The sequence below is a fragment of the Manihot esculenta genome, chromosome 16 (assembly GCF_001659605.2).
Source record: "Manihot esculenta cultivar AM560-2 chromosome 16, M.esculenta_v8, whole genome shotgun sequence".
NCBI lineage: Eukaryota > Viridiplantae > Streptophyta > Magnoliopsida > Malpighiales > Euphorbiaceae > Manihot > Manihot esculenta.
Genome location: NC_035176.2, coordinates 20,594,662 through 20,610,301, shown reverse-complemented (window position 1 = coordinate 20,610,301; position 15,640 = coordinate 20,594,662). Strand labels below are relative to the sequence as shown.

Here is a 15,640-nt window from a genome sequence, read left to right as displayed (position 1 = left end):
TTAAATGGAAAAGAATTGAGTTTTGAAAAGAAAAGACCAATGAGGCATTTGCCAGGTTCGGCCGCCGAAAGTGAAGTTCGGCCGCCGAAAGTGAAGTTCGGCCGCCGAACATGGGAAGGTTTCGGGAGTGCTTTTGGCCTCCGAAAGCTTTGTTTGTACGAACCAAGGTTCGGCCGCCAAACCTCAAGTTCGGCCGCCGAACATGCATGAGTTTAGCGGGCACGTTAGGCTGCCGAAGGTGGTTGACCAGGCCACCTATAAAGTGCCCTCAGACTGAAAATGGGCAAGTTTTCTCCCCATTCTCGAGCTCAGGTGAGTTCATGTCCTCATTTGGTTCATTTTAAGTTATTTCTTCAAATCCTTCAGGTTTTTATGAGTTTTAGTTTGGGTTTTGAAGTTTTGAGCTTAAAGTTCAAGTTTTGGGAGCTTGGAGGCTTTTGGAGCTTGGACCCTCCACACCTCCGAGTTAGGGATCGCACCACCCCTCGATCTTCAAGAGGTAAGTGTAGATCCTTGCTTTCCTTGTGTTTTAATAAAGTTTTAAGTAAGTTTAAAGATGTTTTGATGGTTGAGTATGGGTAGATATGCATGTTTAGGTTTATGTGGATTTTATGCCCAATGTATGTTTATGTGATGGTTGTGTTAGGAGTTTATGTTAGTTTATGCTCCTTTATGCATGTGGGAGAGTGTATGCATGATTGGGAGAGAGCAAGTGAGGTTTTGAGTAGTTTTGATGGTTTTGGCTTATGTGGGTCATAAGCTATTTATGTATGCTTTATGATGTTCTTTGTTGGAGTTTAAGCTTGTTTAAGCTCCTTTGTGCATGGTTAAGGGTTTAAGCATGTTTTTGTGAGGTTGGGTGCTTGTTTTGGGTGTTTGGAAGGCTTGGGAGGCTTGTATGCATAAGAGGCTGAGTTCTTGATGAACTCAGGTTTGGCCGCCGAAGGTAGTTTCGGCCGCCGAACCTGCCTGTGGATGCATGGTTTGGCCGCCTAACCTTGCCTCCGAAAGTTGTGTTTCGGATCTGGAGCAGACTTTCGGCCTCCGAAGGTGATGTTCGGCCGCCGAAGGTGCTTGACTTTCGGATCTGGAGAGAGGCTTCGGCCGCCGAACCTGCTGCCGAACCTGCATGACTTTCGGTTCTGGAAGGGACATTCGGCCACCGAAAGTGCCGCCGAAAGTGCCCTGTCCAGCCCTTTGATGGTTGTTTTCTATGCATGCTTTGGTGATGTTTGAGGGGGTTTTTGGGGAGTTATTTATGAGTTGTTTAGAGTGTGTTTGGCACCTCACTCGAGTCCACCTGTGTAGGATCGGACCCGAAGGACCAAGGAGGCCATCAGTGTTAGCAGTTACAAAGTCAGTCCAGCGTCTGCCAGAGGTGAGTAGAACTAACTACTAAAATGTTTTAAGCATGTTTCAAGCATCATGAATGCCATGTATATGTAATAGGTTGATTGCACTAGTTTCACAAATATGACGCATTGCATTCTTTACTGTTGATGTGGATGGACCAAGGCGACCTCAATAGCCCATAAGTCTGTCATGATTGAAAGTCCTATGTGAGCTCCTTCGGGGGCCGGGCACTATGTAGAAAGTCCTGTGTGAGCTCCTTCGGGGGCCGGACACCATGTTATGTTTTGTTCATATATGGGATTTGATCAGGTGATAAGATGTATGTTAGGCTTGCTACGGGTCCCGGCGGCCTTAAGTCGATCTGGATCCTAGCGCCGGTAGCGGTTCGATTTTCGGGTCGTTACAATTCTTGAAGATCTTGAATTTCAAATTGCTCTGCGGACTGCACTTTCCTTATTTGGCATTTTCCTTATTTAGCACTTTCCTTAATGAGCTGAATCTTGAATTTGAATTTTGAATTCTCTTAAGGATTTGAAATTTGAATTTCAAATTACTTTCCTTATTTGGCTCCTTTCAAGTTGCATTTGGCATGCTTGCTCTCCTTTGCTCCATTTTAGGCAGTTTTAGGGGCATTTTCACCAAATTGTCTCTTTACACCATTTTCTGCAGAATAAGATTAAATTCACAAAATTAGGCAGAGAAAGTGTAAATTAACATCAATAATATCATGATCATATGGTCTAAATTATGCTCTATTAAATATCCCCACACCTAGCCTTTTGCTTATCCTCAAGCAAATAAACATAGTCAAACAAGCTCTCTTTGCTACTTGATCATTTATTTCCACTTAAGCTCTTACTCTAGATACTTACTTTGAATCATTGCCGTGAAGAATGTATGCATCAAGGATATTCACCTTCTTTCCTTGTCTCCCTTAACCTACCATGGCTAGTATTTATTTTTCTCAAGAGAGAGATTACACATGCACATATTATTTGTTCAATTAAGACTCTTTCTAGCTTTCAGAGTGATTTGCCCTTACCTTGAAGTACTATGTTCAGCCTTTCGCACTTAAATTTTGCTTGAAAAAGTCACCAACCTTTTGATGTGAAAGTATATATTTTCAGTTGGTCACCTGTCCAAGTGGCTACTAGCTCTGTTCATAGTCTTTCAACTATTGGAACAGTTTTAAATTTGTGCTCATGAAGTCTAAGCCTTTGCCGAATTTCTTTAATCAATGTATTGGGCAAATCAACACCAATTGCTAAAACAAGTCATGTTAAATTCATTCACACATCTTTCAATTCATTCTCTCTAATGAGTAATATATATTTTTCACCATAGCAAGTTCAAAGATTCAATTTAAAAGGCAATTTCCAAACATGAATACAACTCACTGCAATTGATTCAACTTAAGTTTAAAGAGTAATCACATCAATGGGGTCATGGAAAGAAAGCTCATCCAACATAGTCTATCAGTTCAAGTAAAGCAAATCAAAACACAAAAAAGAAAAAAAAAACTGTGGCTAAATGTGTGTGCAATGAAAGCAAAAATAACAAAAATGAAAAAAGTCAAACTATGGCTATTCAAACTAAAACTGAAAGCAGAAAAATGACTAAAAATAAACTCAGAGATATGCACCCCTATACCTAAATCATGCATTGTCCTCAATGTATAGGAAATATAAAAGTTCAAAGGAAACTGAGTACTCCCCTGGTGTGGTTTGTGTGGTGCGATCATCTAGACTGACTGAGAGAGATGGTGTAGTGGAATTTCTTCCACCACTTGCGTTGTGAACCCTTCATAGTATGGTTTCAGATATGGTTCCTCCCAAACATCATGTTTTGCATTCTTCTTGATTTTATCTTTTGTGCGCTTAGGTCTATCAAAGGGAAAGTTGCTTTCTACACATTCAGGAGGTTGCCACATTGAGAGCTTCTGTTTGGGCAAACGAGATTCTGCTTTATCTAGTGGCTTAGGCAGAAAGTGTTTCTCATACTCCTTTGCTTTGGGCGATTGGAATTCCATTTATTCCTTGTGCGCATAGGCTGTTTGCGTTGGCTGTCTGGCTGAACTGGATTCTCCCTTTTCCATTTGCGTAGGACCTATCTGAAAGGAGTGTATCGCATGACTATACTACGGTTCAAACTAAAGAGGCACGCTTGGAATGCCCTCTGTCTGCGTAAGGTTCTTTTGCGAACTGATCTGAAGAGGTGCAATTGGTTTCTGTTCTTCCTGCGGTTGTCTGCAGCTCATCTGCTGGATGCTGCAGACTGTTTCTTTTAGTTCTGGCTCTTTCTAGCTCTCATTTCTGCAAAGGTCATTGTTTAGTATATTATCTTGATTCATATCAAAAATTTCCTGGCTCAAACAATCAATGATATCTAAACCATAAACAGGGGACATGTCATGGGGATATTTCATAGCATCATAAACATTAAACTTAATCACTTCCCCTTCAAATTCCATGGTGAGAGTTCCATCATGCACATCTATCTTAGTCCTGGCTATGCTTAAGAAAGGACGTCCAAGTAGGACGTCTGAAGTAGTGTTACCATTGTCTTCCTTTGTATCAATCATATAAAAGTCTGCTGGAAAGACAAGTTCATCTACTTGCACTAGAACATCTTCTAGAACTCCTTTTGGATACACCACAGATTTGTTAGCCAATTGAATCATTACTCCTATGTCTTTTAGTGCACCTGCATTCAAAGAATTATAAATAGCAAGAGGCATAACATTAATGGATGCACCTAGATCACACATAGCTTTCTTTATCCCAACATTGCCAATTTTGCAAGAAATAGCAAACATTCCTTTATCTTTGCATTTGGTTGGAAGTTCTCTTTTTATCACAACAATAACAACCTCACCTACACTTACTTTTTCTCTCTCAGCAAGCTTCCTTCTGTTTGTACACAGTTCTTTTAGAAATTTTGCGTACCTGAGAATCTGTTTCACAGCATCTGTAACGACCCGGAAACCGGTACCACTCAGTAACGGTCCGAACCATCACTGGCACTAGGATCCAGATCGGCTTAAGGCCGCCGGGACCCGTAGCAAGCCGACTATACTCTCTGTGTACCTGATAAATCCCATACATGATACAAAGATACTCACCAATCCTGTAAACTCTGTAGGCTTAACTACTGCTACTCAGATATATCAATCTGAAATGGCCCTCAGGGCCTATACCAGGGACTACTATCTGCTGTGGATCAAGGGATTTAAACCCTTTTTTTTCTCTGTAACACAATCCACTGGTATCACATCAAAGCCATACATTAAGCCTAACTCACACATTTCTCATCAAGAAACGTAAAACAGGATTCATGTACAAGGGATTAATCATACATCACACTATAGCAATGATACTAGGAAAAGCACAAGTTTATCCAGTATACGACAGTACATATCTATACACATTACATTACCACTAATCTTTGAGTTACATCATGTCCACTACTGTATTACAACCATACATTCATGCATATCTTCCCTCTGTACTCTTGCTGACTTTAACTTCCCATAGCTATCTCAGAACCTGCAAAACTGGGGTTAAGGGAGTGGGATGAGCTACTACAGCCCAGTGAGGAGGAACAAGAAAAACAGTTCATTCATTACATGCTGTCATGAAATGCATCACATCACAAACATATCATCTCAAGGATGAACTTGTCACCAATAGCCCTCAACTACATGTGATAATCTGACCAACTGTGCCAGGGAGACGATGTCATCACCTGGTCTACTCTTATCTCTGCTCTGATATCATAACATGACCAACTGTGCCAGGGAGACGATGTCATCACCTGGTCTACTCTTATCTCTGCTTTGACAGCCCAGCTGTCTCACTCATAGTACCAGGAGCGACCTGGACTATCCAGGGGCGACCTGGTATGGCTATCTCATGCCACAAATCTGTATCTGCTCTCTGTCAAGGGCTAAGGATCATCCAACATTCATCCACATAACCAACAACGTATATGCAATGTATCATCGTCGTGAAGTCTAATGCAATACAACCTAATACATAACATGGTAGTTTATGATGCATGGATCATGCTAGAATCGTGTCATTTCTCAAGCAAAATATGAAGTTTAGTTCCACTCACCTCTAGCCAATGCTGGCTAACTCTGGGCCAACTCTAACTCTGGAGCCTCCTCGGTTCCTCGGTCCAATCCTAAACCCTCTAAAACATCACAAAACATGCATGCAAAACAAGCAAAGGAAGGCTGGACAGGCCACCTTCGGCAGCACCTTCGGCGGCCGAATGTCTCCTCCAGAGACGAAAGTCAGGCATGTTCGGCGGCCTAACTTGGACTTTCGGGGGCCGAACCTGAGTTTAGCCAAAACTCAGTTTCGTGCACAAGGACGCCTGCCAGTCCCTCCATCACCTGTTCAGACCTCAACACATGCATTTAACCCTTCTAAAACATGCATAAACACTTCAACAAGCCTAAGGGAGCTTCAAATAACTTTAAACTCCAACAAACAAGCTCACAAGACACACATCAAACATAAAGGATTCATAACCCTATTATGCACATCTCATGCAAACTCATGCCTAGCTCCCTTTTCCCTTTACAAAACTCATAAAAACATCATAAGAACCATGGATCAACACTTACCTCTTGAAGAACAAAGGCTGAGATGATCCAAACTCAAAGATATGGAGAAACCAAGCTTCAAAAGCTTCAAACTCCAAAACCTTGTTTCAAGCTCACAACTCTTCAAAACAAGGGTAAAACTCATTAAAACCGTGAAAGATGTGAAGAAAAACCATGAAAATACTTTAAGGAGATCAAGACCTCACCTAGGTCAGAAGGAGAGAAGAAACCTCCTCCTTTTTCTGCCACTCGGTGCCCTTATAGATGAGCAACCGCCTCAGGTTCGGCTGCCGAATCGCATGCAAAATTATGCAACTTTCGGGGGCCGAACATAACCTTCGGGGGCCGAACATTGGGCACTTTAGGCGGCCGAACTTAACCTTAGGGGGCCGAACATGGCAAAATGCCTCCTTGGCCATATCTCTTCAAAACTCAATCCTTTTCTACGCTAAACCTTTAAAACACTTGCACATATTTTAGAAAACTTTCTCTTACCCTTCCAGAGACCTCTGACATCCTCGAACTCCCCCGGATGGTAGGAATTCCGATGTCTGAATCTAGCCGGGTATTACATTCTTCCCTCCTTTAAAAACATTCGTCCTCGAATGTTAAAACAACAACAATAAACATACAGGGAAACAAGAAGAAAGCCTACCATCGGTCTCTACGAAGAGACACAGATACCCCTGAAGTAAAACTCCCGGGTTAGCTATACTGTCTGACTTTGCTGACCCTTCACTGCTTAAGCTGTGTTTACACTAATTATTTACCACTCTTGCTTGTACACAATCGACCTGACTCTTTCATATGACTACTAACTTTTCTTTTCTTTGCCTTTTCTCAGCTTATTCACACTCCTCTGGTTATACTAACCTTTACTTCTCTTTACTTATCACGTCTGGCAGTACACAACAACTGACTTGAATCTTTCATCTGACTACGGAGCTTCCTTTCTCTTTGCTGCTTCTCGGCTTTATAACTCTACGGAAATGCTAGATGACTTGGCTATCACGTTCTCTCTCTCTACTTACTTTCAATGTTATATTGTGACACATCACAATGAAACAGACATGCCCTGCAATTGCACTCAGCTTACAGAACCTGACCTCTATGCCATGTTCTCTGAAAATCTACAACATTTCGTAGATAACGGGCATGCTTCTCTGTTTCTCTAAACTATTCTACGATTTTGCTGCGCACTCTGATCCTTGCCCGCTTTTCTTCTTCTTTACTCTTTTGATCCCTTTTTAACTACACTGGACTATCTCTAGCGCTCTAGCTCTCTAGCTCTCTAGCTATCTGTTTCTATAGGATAAACTGATAAGCGACATCTGACTGAGGGCAGCTAAGCCTTACCCAGTAAATCCTGTCTTGTATACTCAGAGTCGCTGAGCAGTTTTACCCCTTCCCTCTGGTTTACACTCTTCATTATAATCAAACTCTCATCTCTACGCAACTGTTAACTGGCTTTTCTCTATCTTTCGACAGATCGTCGATTATAGAAAACAACCGGCTTCTACTAGCTGTTCCTATGGAACACCTATCCTTGGTAGTGAGTTTGTGCAACTCTTCACAGTTGTGATAAAATCTCAAGGTTTCATCCTCCGTTTCTCACAACGATACTGGAACATTCCAGGGTGTGTGGTACTAAGTCGGATAGAAGCCTTTACTACCAAGTTCTACTATCGCTCGTCAGTCTGTAACTGCTTTACTAGCTCTTATAGGTTTCAACTCTTACATGCTACAGGTATCCTTTCAAAGGAAAAGGTGAAGATGCATTTAGTCTCCATTCTCACTTACTTGCAACTCCACTGGGTTTACTACTGGTAAACCTGCTAACTCGTCTGGGATAACATCTAACACTCTTTCTCTTTTCCTGTCTATGACTACTGAGGCTGGTTCCCTGACCTGGCTATGCGCTCAAACAAGAGCAAGAAAACTCCTGACTAACTTCCCTAACGAATGTACGAGCCTGTAGGGTTGATATCAAACTGCTGGGTATGCTAAACTGTCCCCCTCTAAGGACTAACTCTGACCCATCCGAGCCTCTGAACTCTGAACTGTCCTACCTTGTCTTTGCAGACTTAGGTAGTACCTCAAGTAGCTAGCCAATCCGCCCTAGGTTGACATCATCAGTCACCCCTAGAACCATCAGGTCAGCTGGACGGCATCTACTACTCTCAACAAACTCTGAACTGAACCGACAGACTGACTCTGCCATAGATGGATCACACTCTTGGGCCCTCTGACCCAAAGAGAACACTCTACGCCAGAAGTTATCAACCCCTCCTCTAGTTATGGCTCTCAAAACAACAGGGAAAGAAACATCAGGGTCCACTATAATCTACACATCTGAACACCCGCAAGTGAACGTATTTGACGTCACCGTGTTCAATGTGTTAACCGCCTACTGAGTCAGGATGAAGATCCAAGCTAAAGCTAATGAATCTTCCTTCGGGAACCGACCAAAGAAAAGGAGAACTCTCTTCTCTTGCCTCAACCCCTGTCCGAAAACATGGCTAGAGCTACAGGCTGAGTTACACTACTAGAAGTCATCTGCTGGGACTGTGCCAATCAGGGCCGCAGTAGGACACTCACATAACATGAGTCCTTCCTGCTCGCATCTATACATGCCGTAGTCCCATACTAACAGACCACTTTCGTGTAAACCCCACACCTCACGCATCCAGAACTATCTGAACCAGAGCTCATTGCCATCTAATCCCAGACTAAACTGAAATCTCCTTCTACACTTTCGTACTTTACCTTTATTCTATTCTGTTCTTTCTCTGCTCTATCTTATCTCATTTACTCTTTTCTTTGCTTACTTTTCTCTTACTTACTTTTATTCTTTTTCTTACTCTACACTTTCTTACGCTATTCTCTGCCTTATTTCTTTACTTGAGGTCTACACTCAGAGATGAGAGATCACTCTCTCTCTACCTGGATTTCAAAGCCACGGCTATAGCTCTCGAGCTTTTTCCCGGCGCACTAACCTTTAACGACTCACTCATCTCTGACCATCTAACTCTATTACACTTTACTATATTCACATCAACTAATAGTCTATACACATCAGAACACTCAAAAGTGAGTTTACCTGGCACCACTGTGTTCCGTGTGTCTGTCTCTGGCTGATCCTGGGTGAAAATCCGAGCCGGAACTAACGGACGTCCACTGAAGGAACCTCCTGAAGAAGGGACTACCCCTCTTTCTCTACCTCTGCCCTGCACCGAGGCTGGAGCTTCTGGTGGAATTCTATTGTCTGCGGATGTCTGTGGGAACTGTGCTGACATGACCGTAATGGGACACTCTCGTGCCATGTGCCCCTCCTGTCCGCACCTGAAACATGTTGTTGTCCCAGCCCGACATACGCCTTTGTGCCTCCTACCGCACTTCACACAGCTAGAACTATCCCAACCAGAACTCGAACCCTCGCGAAAACCCATGCCAAACTGTACCCTATTCCAGAACTCTCTTTTCTTTGACCCTTTCAGGCCTCTCACTTTCTTTTTATTCTTTGCAGCAGCCTCACCCAAAGGGAAACGATCAATGTTCTCTGGGTAAGTTTCTACACTCATGTTTTCTGTCTGCTCTAGCTGCGCAAAGTCACTCTTCTGACACTCCCTTGGGCTCTCTGGACAAACCCATCCTGTAAACTCTGAAGCAAACTGCTCCCAGGATAAGCGTTCTACCCTCGGGTCCACATGCTGGGTGAACCATTCCCTTGCCTTCTCACATTTCAATGTAACCCCTGCCATCTGTATGGCTCTACTCTCATTAGCTCCCAACTCATCGGGTATCAGCTTAACCATTCTAAGATACTCAACAGGGTCATCACCAGTCTCAAATTTGGGAACATCCAACCTCAAATAAGCTGTCATCTGCACCATACTTTCCCCAGGTGAACTAGGCTTGGGTGTTTGGACAATTGGGGCTACTGGTTCTCCTGGTGGTGGAGGAGATGCAACATGCCCTAGGTTAGGGTTTACTGACCCTGGGTAACAAAAGAAGGGTGGAAACATGGTATACTGTGGATATGACGGGTAAAAGGAAGGATAAGGCATAAAGGTGGGATATGGGTTATATCTAGGAAACTCTGATGTACCTCTCATCGGGTACTCTGCCTCCCACTGATAGGGTGGATACTGAGGTGGAACAAACCTCGAGGCCTGAGTGCCTCCTTGGGACTCACCCATATCTCCTCCCAACCTACCTCTACTAAAGCTATCATCTCTACTCTGCTCATCCTCCTCTCCTTCTCTCCGATACCCTGACATACTACTCTGAACAACTCCCCTTCTACTCTCATCAACAGACCGTCTAGGGTCCCTTGAAGTACCTTCTCTGCTTAAACTATCTGATGTTGCCCTTTGCAGAACGGGGAGATGAGCATCCATGTCCTCATCCTCCGGCGGAGCTCCTGTCAATCTAGCAGATCGACGAGTTCCTCTCATCCTGCCTCTGAAAAAGCACAACAGCACACACAATATCATCAACTGATCCATGTGAAAACACATGAATCCTTAACACATATCAAACATATTAATAATGCACATGCAACTCATCATGGCATTTCACATCAGCATGCAAGACAGGACTCCATATCCTATCCTAGTGGACATAATTTTAACTTATTGTGCTTTCCTTCCTATACAAGACAACACCTCTTTCCGATGTGGGATATCCCAACACACCGTACTCTTGAGGCCCTATGCTCTGATACCAATCTGTAACGACCCGGAAACCGGTACCACTCAGTAACGGTCCGAACCATCACTGGCACTAGGATCCAGATCGGCTTAAGGCCGCCGGGACCCGTAGCAAGCCGACTATACTCTCTGTGTACCTGATAAATCCCATACATGATACAAAGATACTCACCAATCCTGTAAACTCTGTAGGCTTAACTACTGCTACTCAGATATATCAATCTGAAATGGCCCTCAGGGCCTATACCAGGGACTACTATCTGCTGTGGATCAAGGGGTTTAAACCCTTTTTTTTCTCTGTAACACAATCCACTGGTATCACATCAAAGCCATACATTAAGCCTAACTCACACATTTCTCATCAAGAAACGTAAAACAGGATTCATGTACAAGGGATTAATCATACATCACACTATAGCAATGATACTAGGAAAAGCACAAGTTTATCCAGTATACGACAGTACATATCTATACACATTACATTACCACTAATCTTTGAGTTACATCATGTCCACTACTGTATTACAACCATACATTCATGCATATCTTCCCTCTGTACTCTTGCTGACTTTAACTTCCCATAGCTATCTCAGAACCTGCAAAACTGGGGTTAAGGGAGTGGGATGAGCTACTACAGCCCAGTGAGGAGGAACAAGAAAAACAGTTCATTCATTACATGCTGTCATGAAATGCATCACATCACAAACATATCATCTCAAGGATGAACTTGTCACCAATAGCCCTCAACTACATGTGATAATCTGACCAACTGTGCCAGGGAGACGATGTCATCACCTGGTCTACTCTTATCTCTGCTCTGATATCATAACATGACCAACTGTGCCAGGGAGACGATGTCATCACCTGGTCTACTCTTATCTCTGCTTTGACAGCCCAGCTGTCTCACTCATAGTACCAGGAGCGACCTGGACTATCCAGGGGCGACCTGGTATGGCTATCTCATGCCACAAATCTGTATCTGCTCTCTGTCAAGGGCTAAGGATCATCCAACATTCATCCACATAACCAACAACGTATATGCAATGTATCATCGTCGTGAAGTCTAATGCAATACAACCTAATACATAACATGGTAGTTTATGATGCATGGATCATGCTAGAATCGTGTCATTTCTCAAGCAAAATATGAAGGTTAATTCCACTCACCTCTAGCCAATGCTGGCTAACTCTGGGCCAACTCTAACTCTGGAGCCTCCTCGGTTCCTCGGTCCAATCCTACACAGATGGACTTAAATGAGGTACCAAATATACTCTAACATAACTATGAACATCTCTCTAAAAACCCTCTAAAACATCACAAAACATGCATGCAAAACAAGCAAAGGAAGGCTGGACAGGCCACCTTCGGCAGCACCTTCGGCGGCCGAATGTCTCCTCCAGAGACGAAAGTCAGGCATGTTCGGCGGCCTAACTTGGACTTTCGGGGGCCGAACCTGAGTTTAGCCAAAACTCAGTTTCGTGCACAAGGACGCCTGCCAGTCCCTCCATCACCTGTTCAGACCTCAACACATGCATTTAACCCTTCTAAAACATGCATAAACACTTCAACAAGCCTAAGGGAGCTTCAAATAACTTTAAACTCCAACAAACAAGCTCACAAGACACACATCAAACATAAAGGATTCATAACCCTATTATGCACATCTCATGCAAACTCATGCCTAGCTCCCTTTTCCCTTTACAAAACTCATAAAAACATCATAAGAACCATGGATCAACACTTACCTCTTGAAGAACAAAGGCTGAGATGATCCAAACTCAAAGATATGGAGAAACCAAGCTTCAAAAGCTTCAAACTCCAAAACCTTGTTTCAAGCTCACAACTCTTCAAAACAAGGGTAAAACTCATTAAAACCGTGAAAGATGTGAAGAAAAACCATGAAAATACTTTAAGGAGATCAAGACCTCACCTAGGTCAGAAGGAGAGAAGAAACCTCCTCCTTTTTCTGCCACTCGGTGCCCTTATAGATGAGCAACCGCCTCAGGTTCGGCTGCCGAATCGCATGCAAAATTATGCAACTTTCGGGGGCCGAACATAACCTTCGGGGGCCGAACATTGGGCACTTTAGGCGGCCGAACTTAACCTTAGGGGGCCGAACATGGCAAAATGCCTCCTTGGCCATATCTCTTCAAAACTCAATCCTTTTCTACGCTAAACCTTTAAAACACTTGCACATATTTTAGAAAACTTTCTCTTACCCTTCCAGAGACCTCTGACATCCTCGAACTCCCCCGGATGGTAGGAATTCCGATGTCTGAATCTAGCCGGGTATTACAGCATCTAATAGAGGTATATTGATTTCCACTTTTGAAGGTCTCAAGGATCTCCTTTTCTTCTTTTTCTTTTTGTGTCCTTTCAAATCTTTTTGGGAAAAGAGGTGGAATTTTGAAACTTACCTATTGATTTGCATTTGGCTGTTGAACCGGTTTGGACTACTCTTTTGGCTTCGAGAGGTGGTGCGCCGGTTGGTCTTCTGGAACACTTTGTTCTTGCGCCCTTGGCTCTTCTTCATTAGATTTGGAATCTTGGAGCTCTTTCCCACTTCTTAATGTGATAGCACTCACATTCTGTCTAGGATTAGTTTCAGTTTGGGAAGGTAGCTTACCTTGGGATTCAGACTTGCTCATAGATTTGGCCATCTGTCCCACCTGTTGTTGGAGAGTTTGCACAGAGTTTGCCAAAGTCTCTATCATCTTCTTAAGGTGCTGGTTGGAACATGGAGGTGCTGGTTGGGCTTGATTTCTTTGATAATTCTGATAGCTCTAGTTGTTGTTAGCCCTTCCATAGCTGAAATTAGGGTGATCTCTCCAACCTGGATTGTAGGTGTTAGAATAGGGATCATGTCTCACCTGGCTATTGTATCCTCCAATGGCATTCACTTGCTGGCTATCTTCTTAGAGAGTAGGACATTGATCAGTTGGGTGTCCTACATATGCACAAATCCCATATGGCTTAGGTGGCTAAAGTGTTTTAGCCTGCTGAGCTTGACCTATGACAAAATTTTTCATAATAGAGGTTAGTTCAGAAATCTGAGAGGAAAGAGTAGATGTACTTACCTCATTTGCTTCTCTCTGCAGTTGCTTTTCTTTTCCATATTGCCTAGATGAGGCTGCAAGTGTTGAGATCAACTCTCTCATCTCCCTAAGTGTCTTATCTGCAATGGAACCTCCACATGCCACATCAATAAATCTCCTTTCAGATGGTAACAAACCTCCATAGAAGAATTCTATGAGTGACTTGTCTGAGATATCATGTTGAGGACAACCTGTACACAATTTTTTGAACCTTTCCCAATAGTCATATAAATCCTCAGATTATTTTTGCCTAATGCTACTGATCTCTCTTCTTATGGTTTCTATTCTTCCTGCGGTTGTCTGCAGTTCACTTGTTGGATATTGTAGACTGTTTCCTTCAGTTTTGGCTCTTTCTGGCTCTCTACCTTTACCTGGTCAGTTTCCCTGCAAAGATTAATGTTCAGAATGTCATCTTGATTCTTATAAAAAATTTTCTGGCTCAAGCAATCAATAATATCAAGACCATAAACAGGGGACATATCATGTGGATATTTCATAGCATCATAAACATTAAATTTAATGACTTCCCTTTCAAACTCCATAGTTAATGTGCCATCATGCACATCAATCTTAGTCCTAACAGTACTCAACAAAGGACGTCCAAGAAGGATGTCAGAAGTAGTGTTGCAACTGTCTTCCTTGGTATCAATTACATAAAAGTCTGCAGGAAAGACAAGTTCATCTACTTGAACTAGAACATCTTCTAAAACACCTATGGGGTGTACCACAGATCTGTCAGCCAACTGAATGACTACTCTTGTGTCTTTTAGTGCACCTGCATTCAAAGAATTATAAATGGCAAGGGGCATAACATTAATAGATGCACCAAGATCACACATTGCTTTCTTAATCCCAACATTCCCTATTTTGCAAGCTATAGTAAACATGCCTTTGTCTTTGCACTTGGTGGGGAGTTCTCTTTTTATCACAGCAGTAACAACCTCACCTACACTAACTTTTTCTCTTTCAGCAAGCTCCCTCCTATTAGTGCAAAGTTCTTTCAAAAATTTTGCGTACCTGGAAATCTGCTTAACAGCATCTAGCAGAGGTATGTTGATTTTCACCTTTCTGAAAGTCTCAAGGATCTCCTTTTCTTCTTTTTCTTTTTGCGTTCTTTCGAATCTCTTTAGAAAAGGAGCTGGAATCTGAAAATGTACCTGGTGATCAGCCTTTTGCGCAGGAGTGGTGTCAGATGGAGTTCAGTCGGCTGGCTCAGGGAGGTGGTGCGCAGGAATGGTTTCAGCTTGCGCAAGAATGGTTTCAGTTGAAACCCCTGGCTCTTGCGCAACTTGCTTTTCTTCCTCATATTTGGCATCTTGAAGCTCTTTCCCACTTCTCAATGAAATGGCACTAACATTCTGTCTAGGGTTAGTTTCAGTTTGAGAAGAGAGCTTACCTTATGATTCAAACTTGCTTGTTGATGTGGCTATCTGTCCCACCTGTTGTTGGAGAGTCTGCACACTGTTTGCAAGTGTCTCCATCATCTTTTCAAGGTGCTGGTTGGAACTTGAAGGTGCTGGTTGGGCTTGATTCCTTTGGTAGTTCTGATAATTGTTAGCCCTTCCATAGCTGAAATTGGGATGGTCTCTCCAGCCTGGGTTGTATGTGTTGGAGTATGGATCATGTCTAGGCTGGTTGTTGTATCCTCCAATGGCATTCACTTACTGGCTATCCTCTTGCAGTGTAGGACATTGATCAGTTGGGTATCCTACATATGCACAAATCCCACATGGCCTAGTTGGCTGGGCTTATTGAGGCTGGCCTGTGAAGAAATTTATCATGGCAGAGGTTAGTGTAGAAATCTGAGAGGAAAGATTAGATGTACTTACCTCATGGGCTTCTCTCTGTAGTTGCTTTTCTTCTCCAT

General features: G+C 42.9%; 1 protein-coding gene across 1 annotated transcript in view; it reads right to left on the bottom strand.

Annotated features, from left to right (window-relative positions):
* LOC110603234 overlaps positions 1-15,640 on the bottom strand; it is a 56,330-nt gene extending 40,690 nt beyond the window's left edge. The window contains exon 1 of the mRNA XM_021740936.2: positions 15,603-15,640. Coding sequence (XP_021596628.2) covers positions 15,603-15,640 — 38 coding nt within the window. The remainder of the gene's footprint in view (positions 1-15,602) is intronic.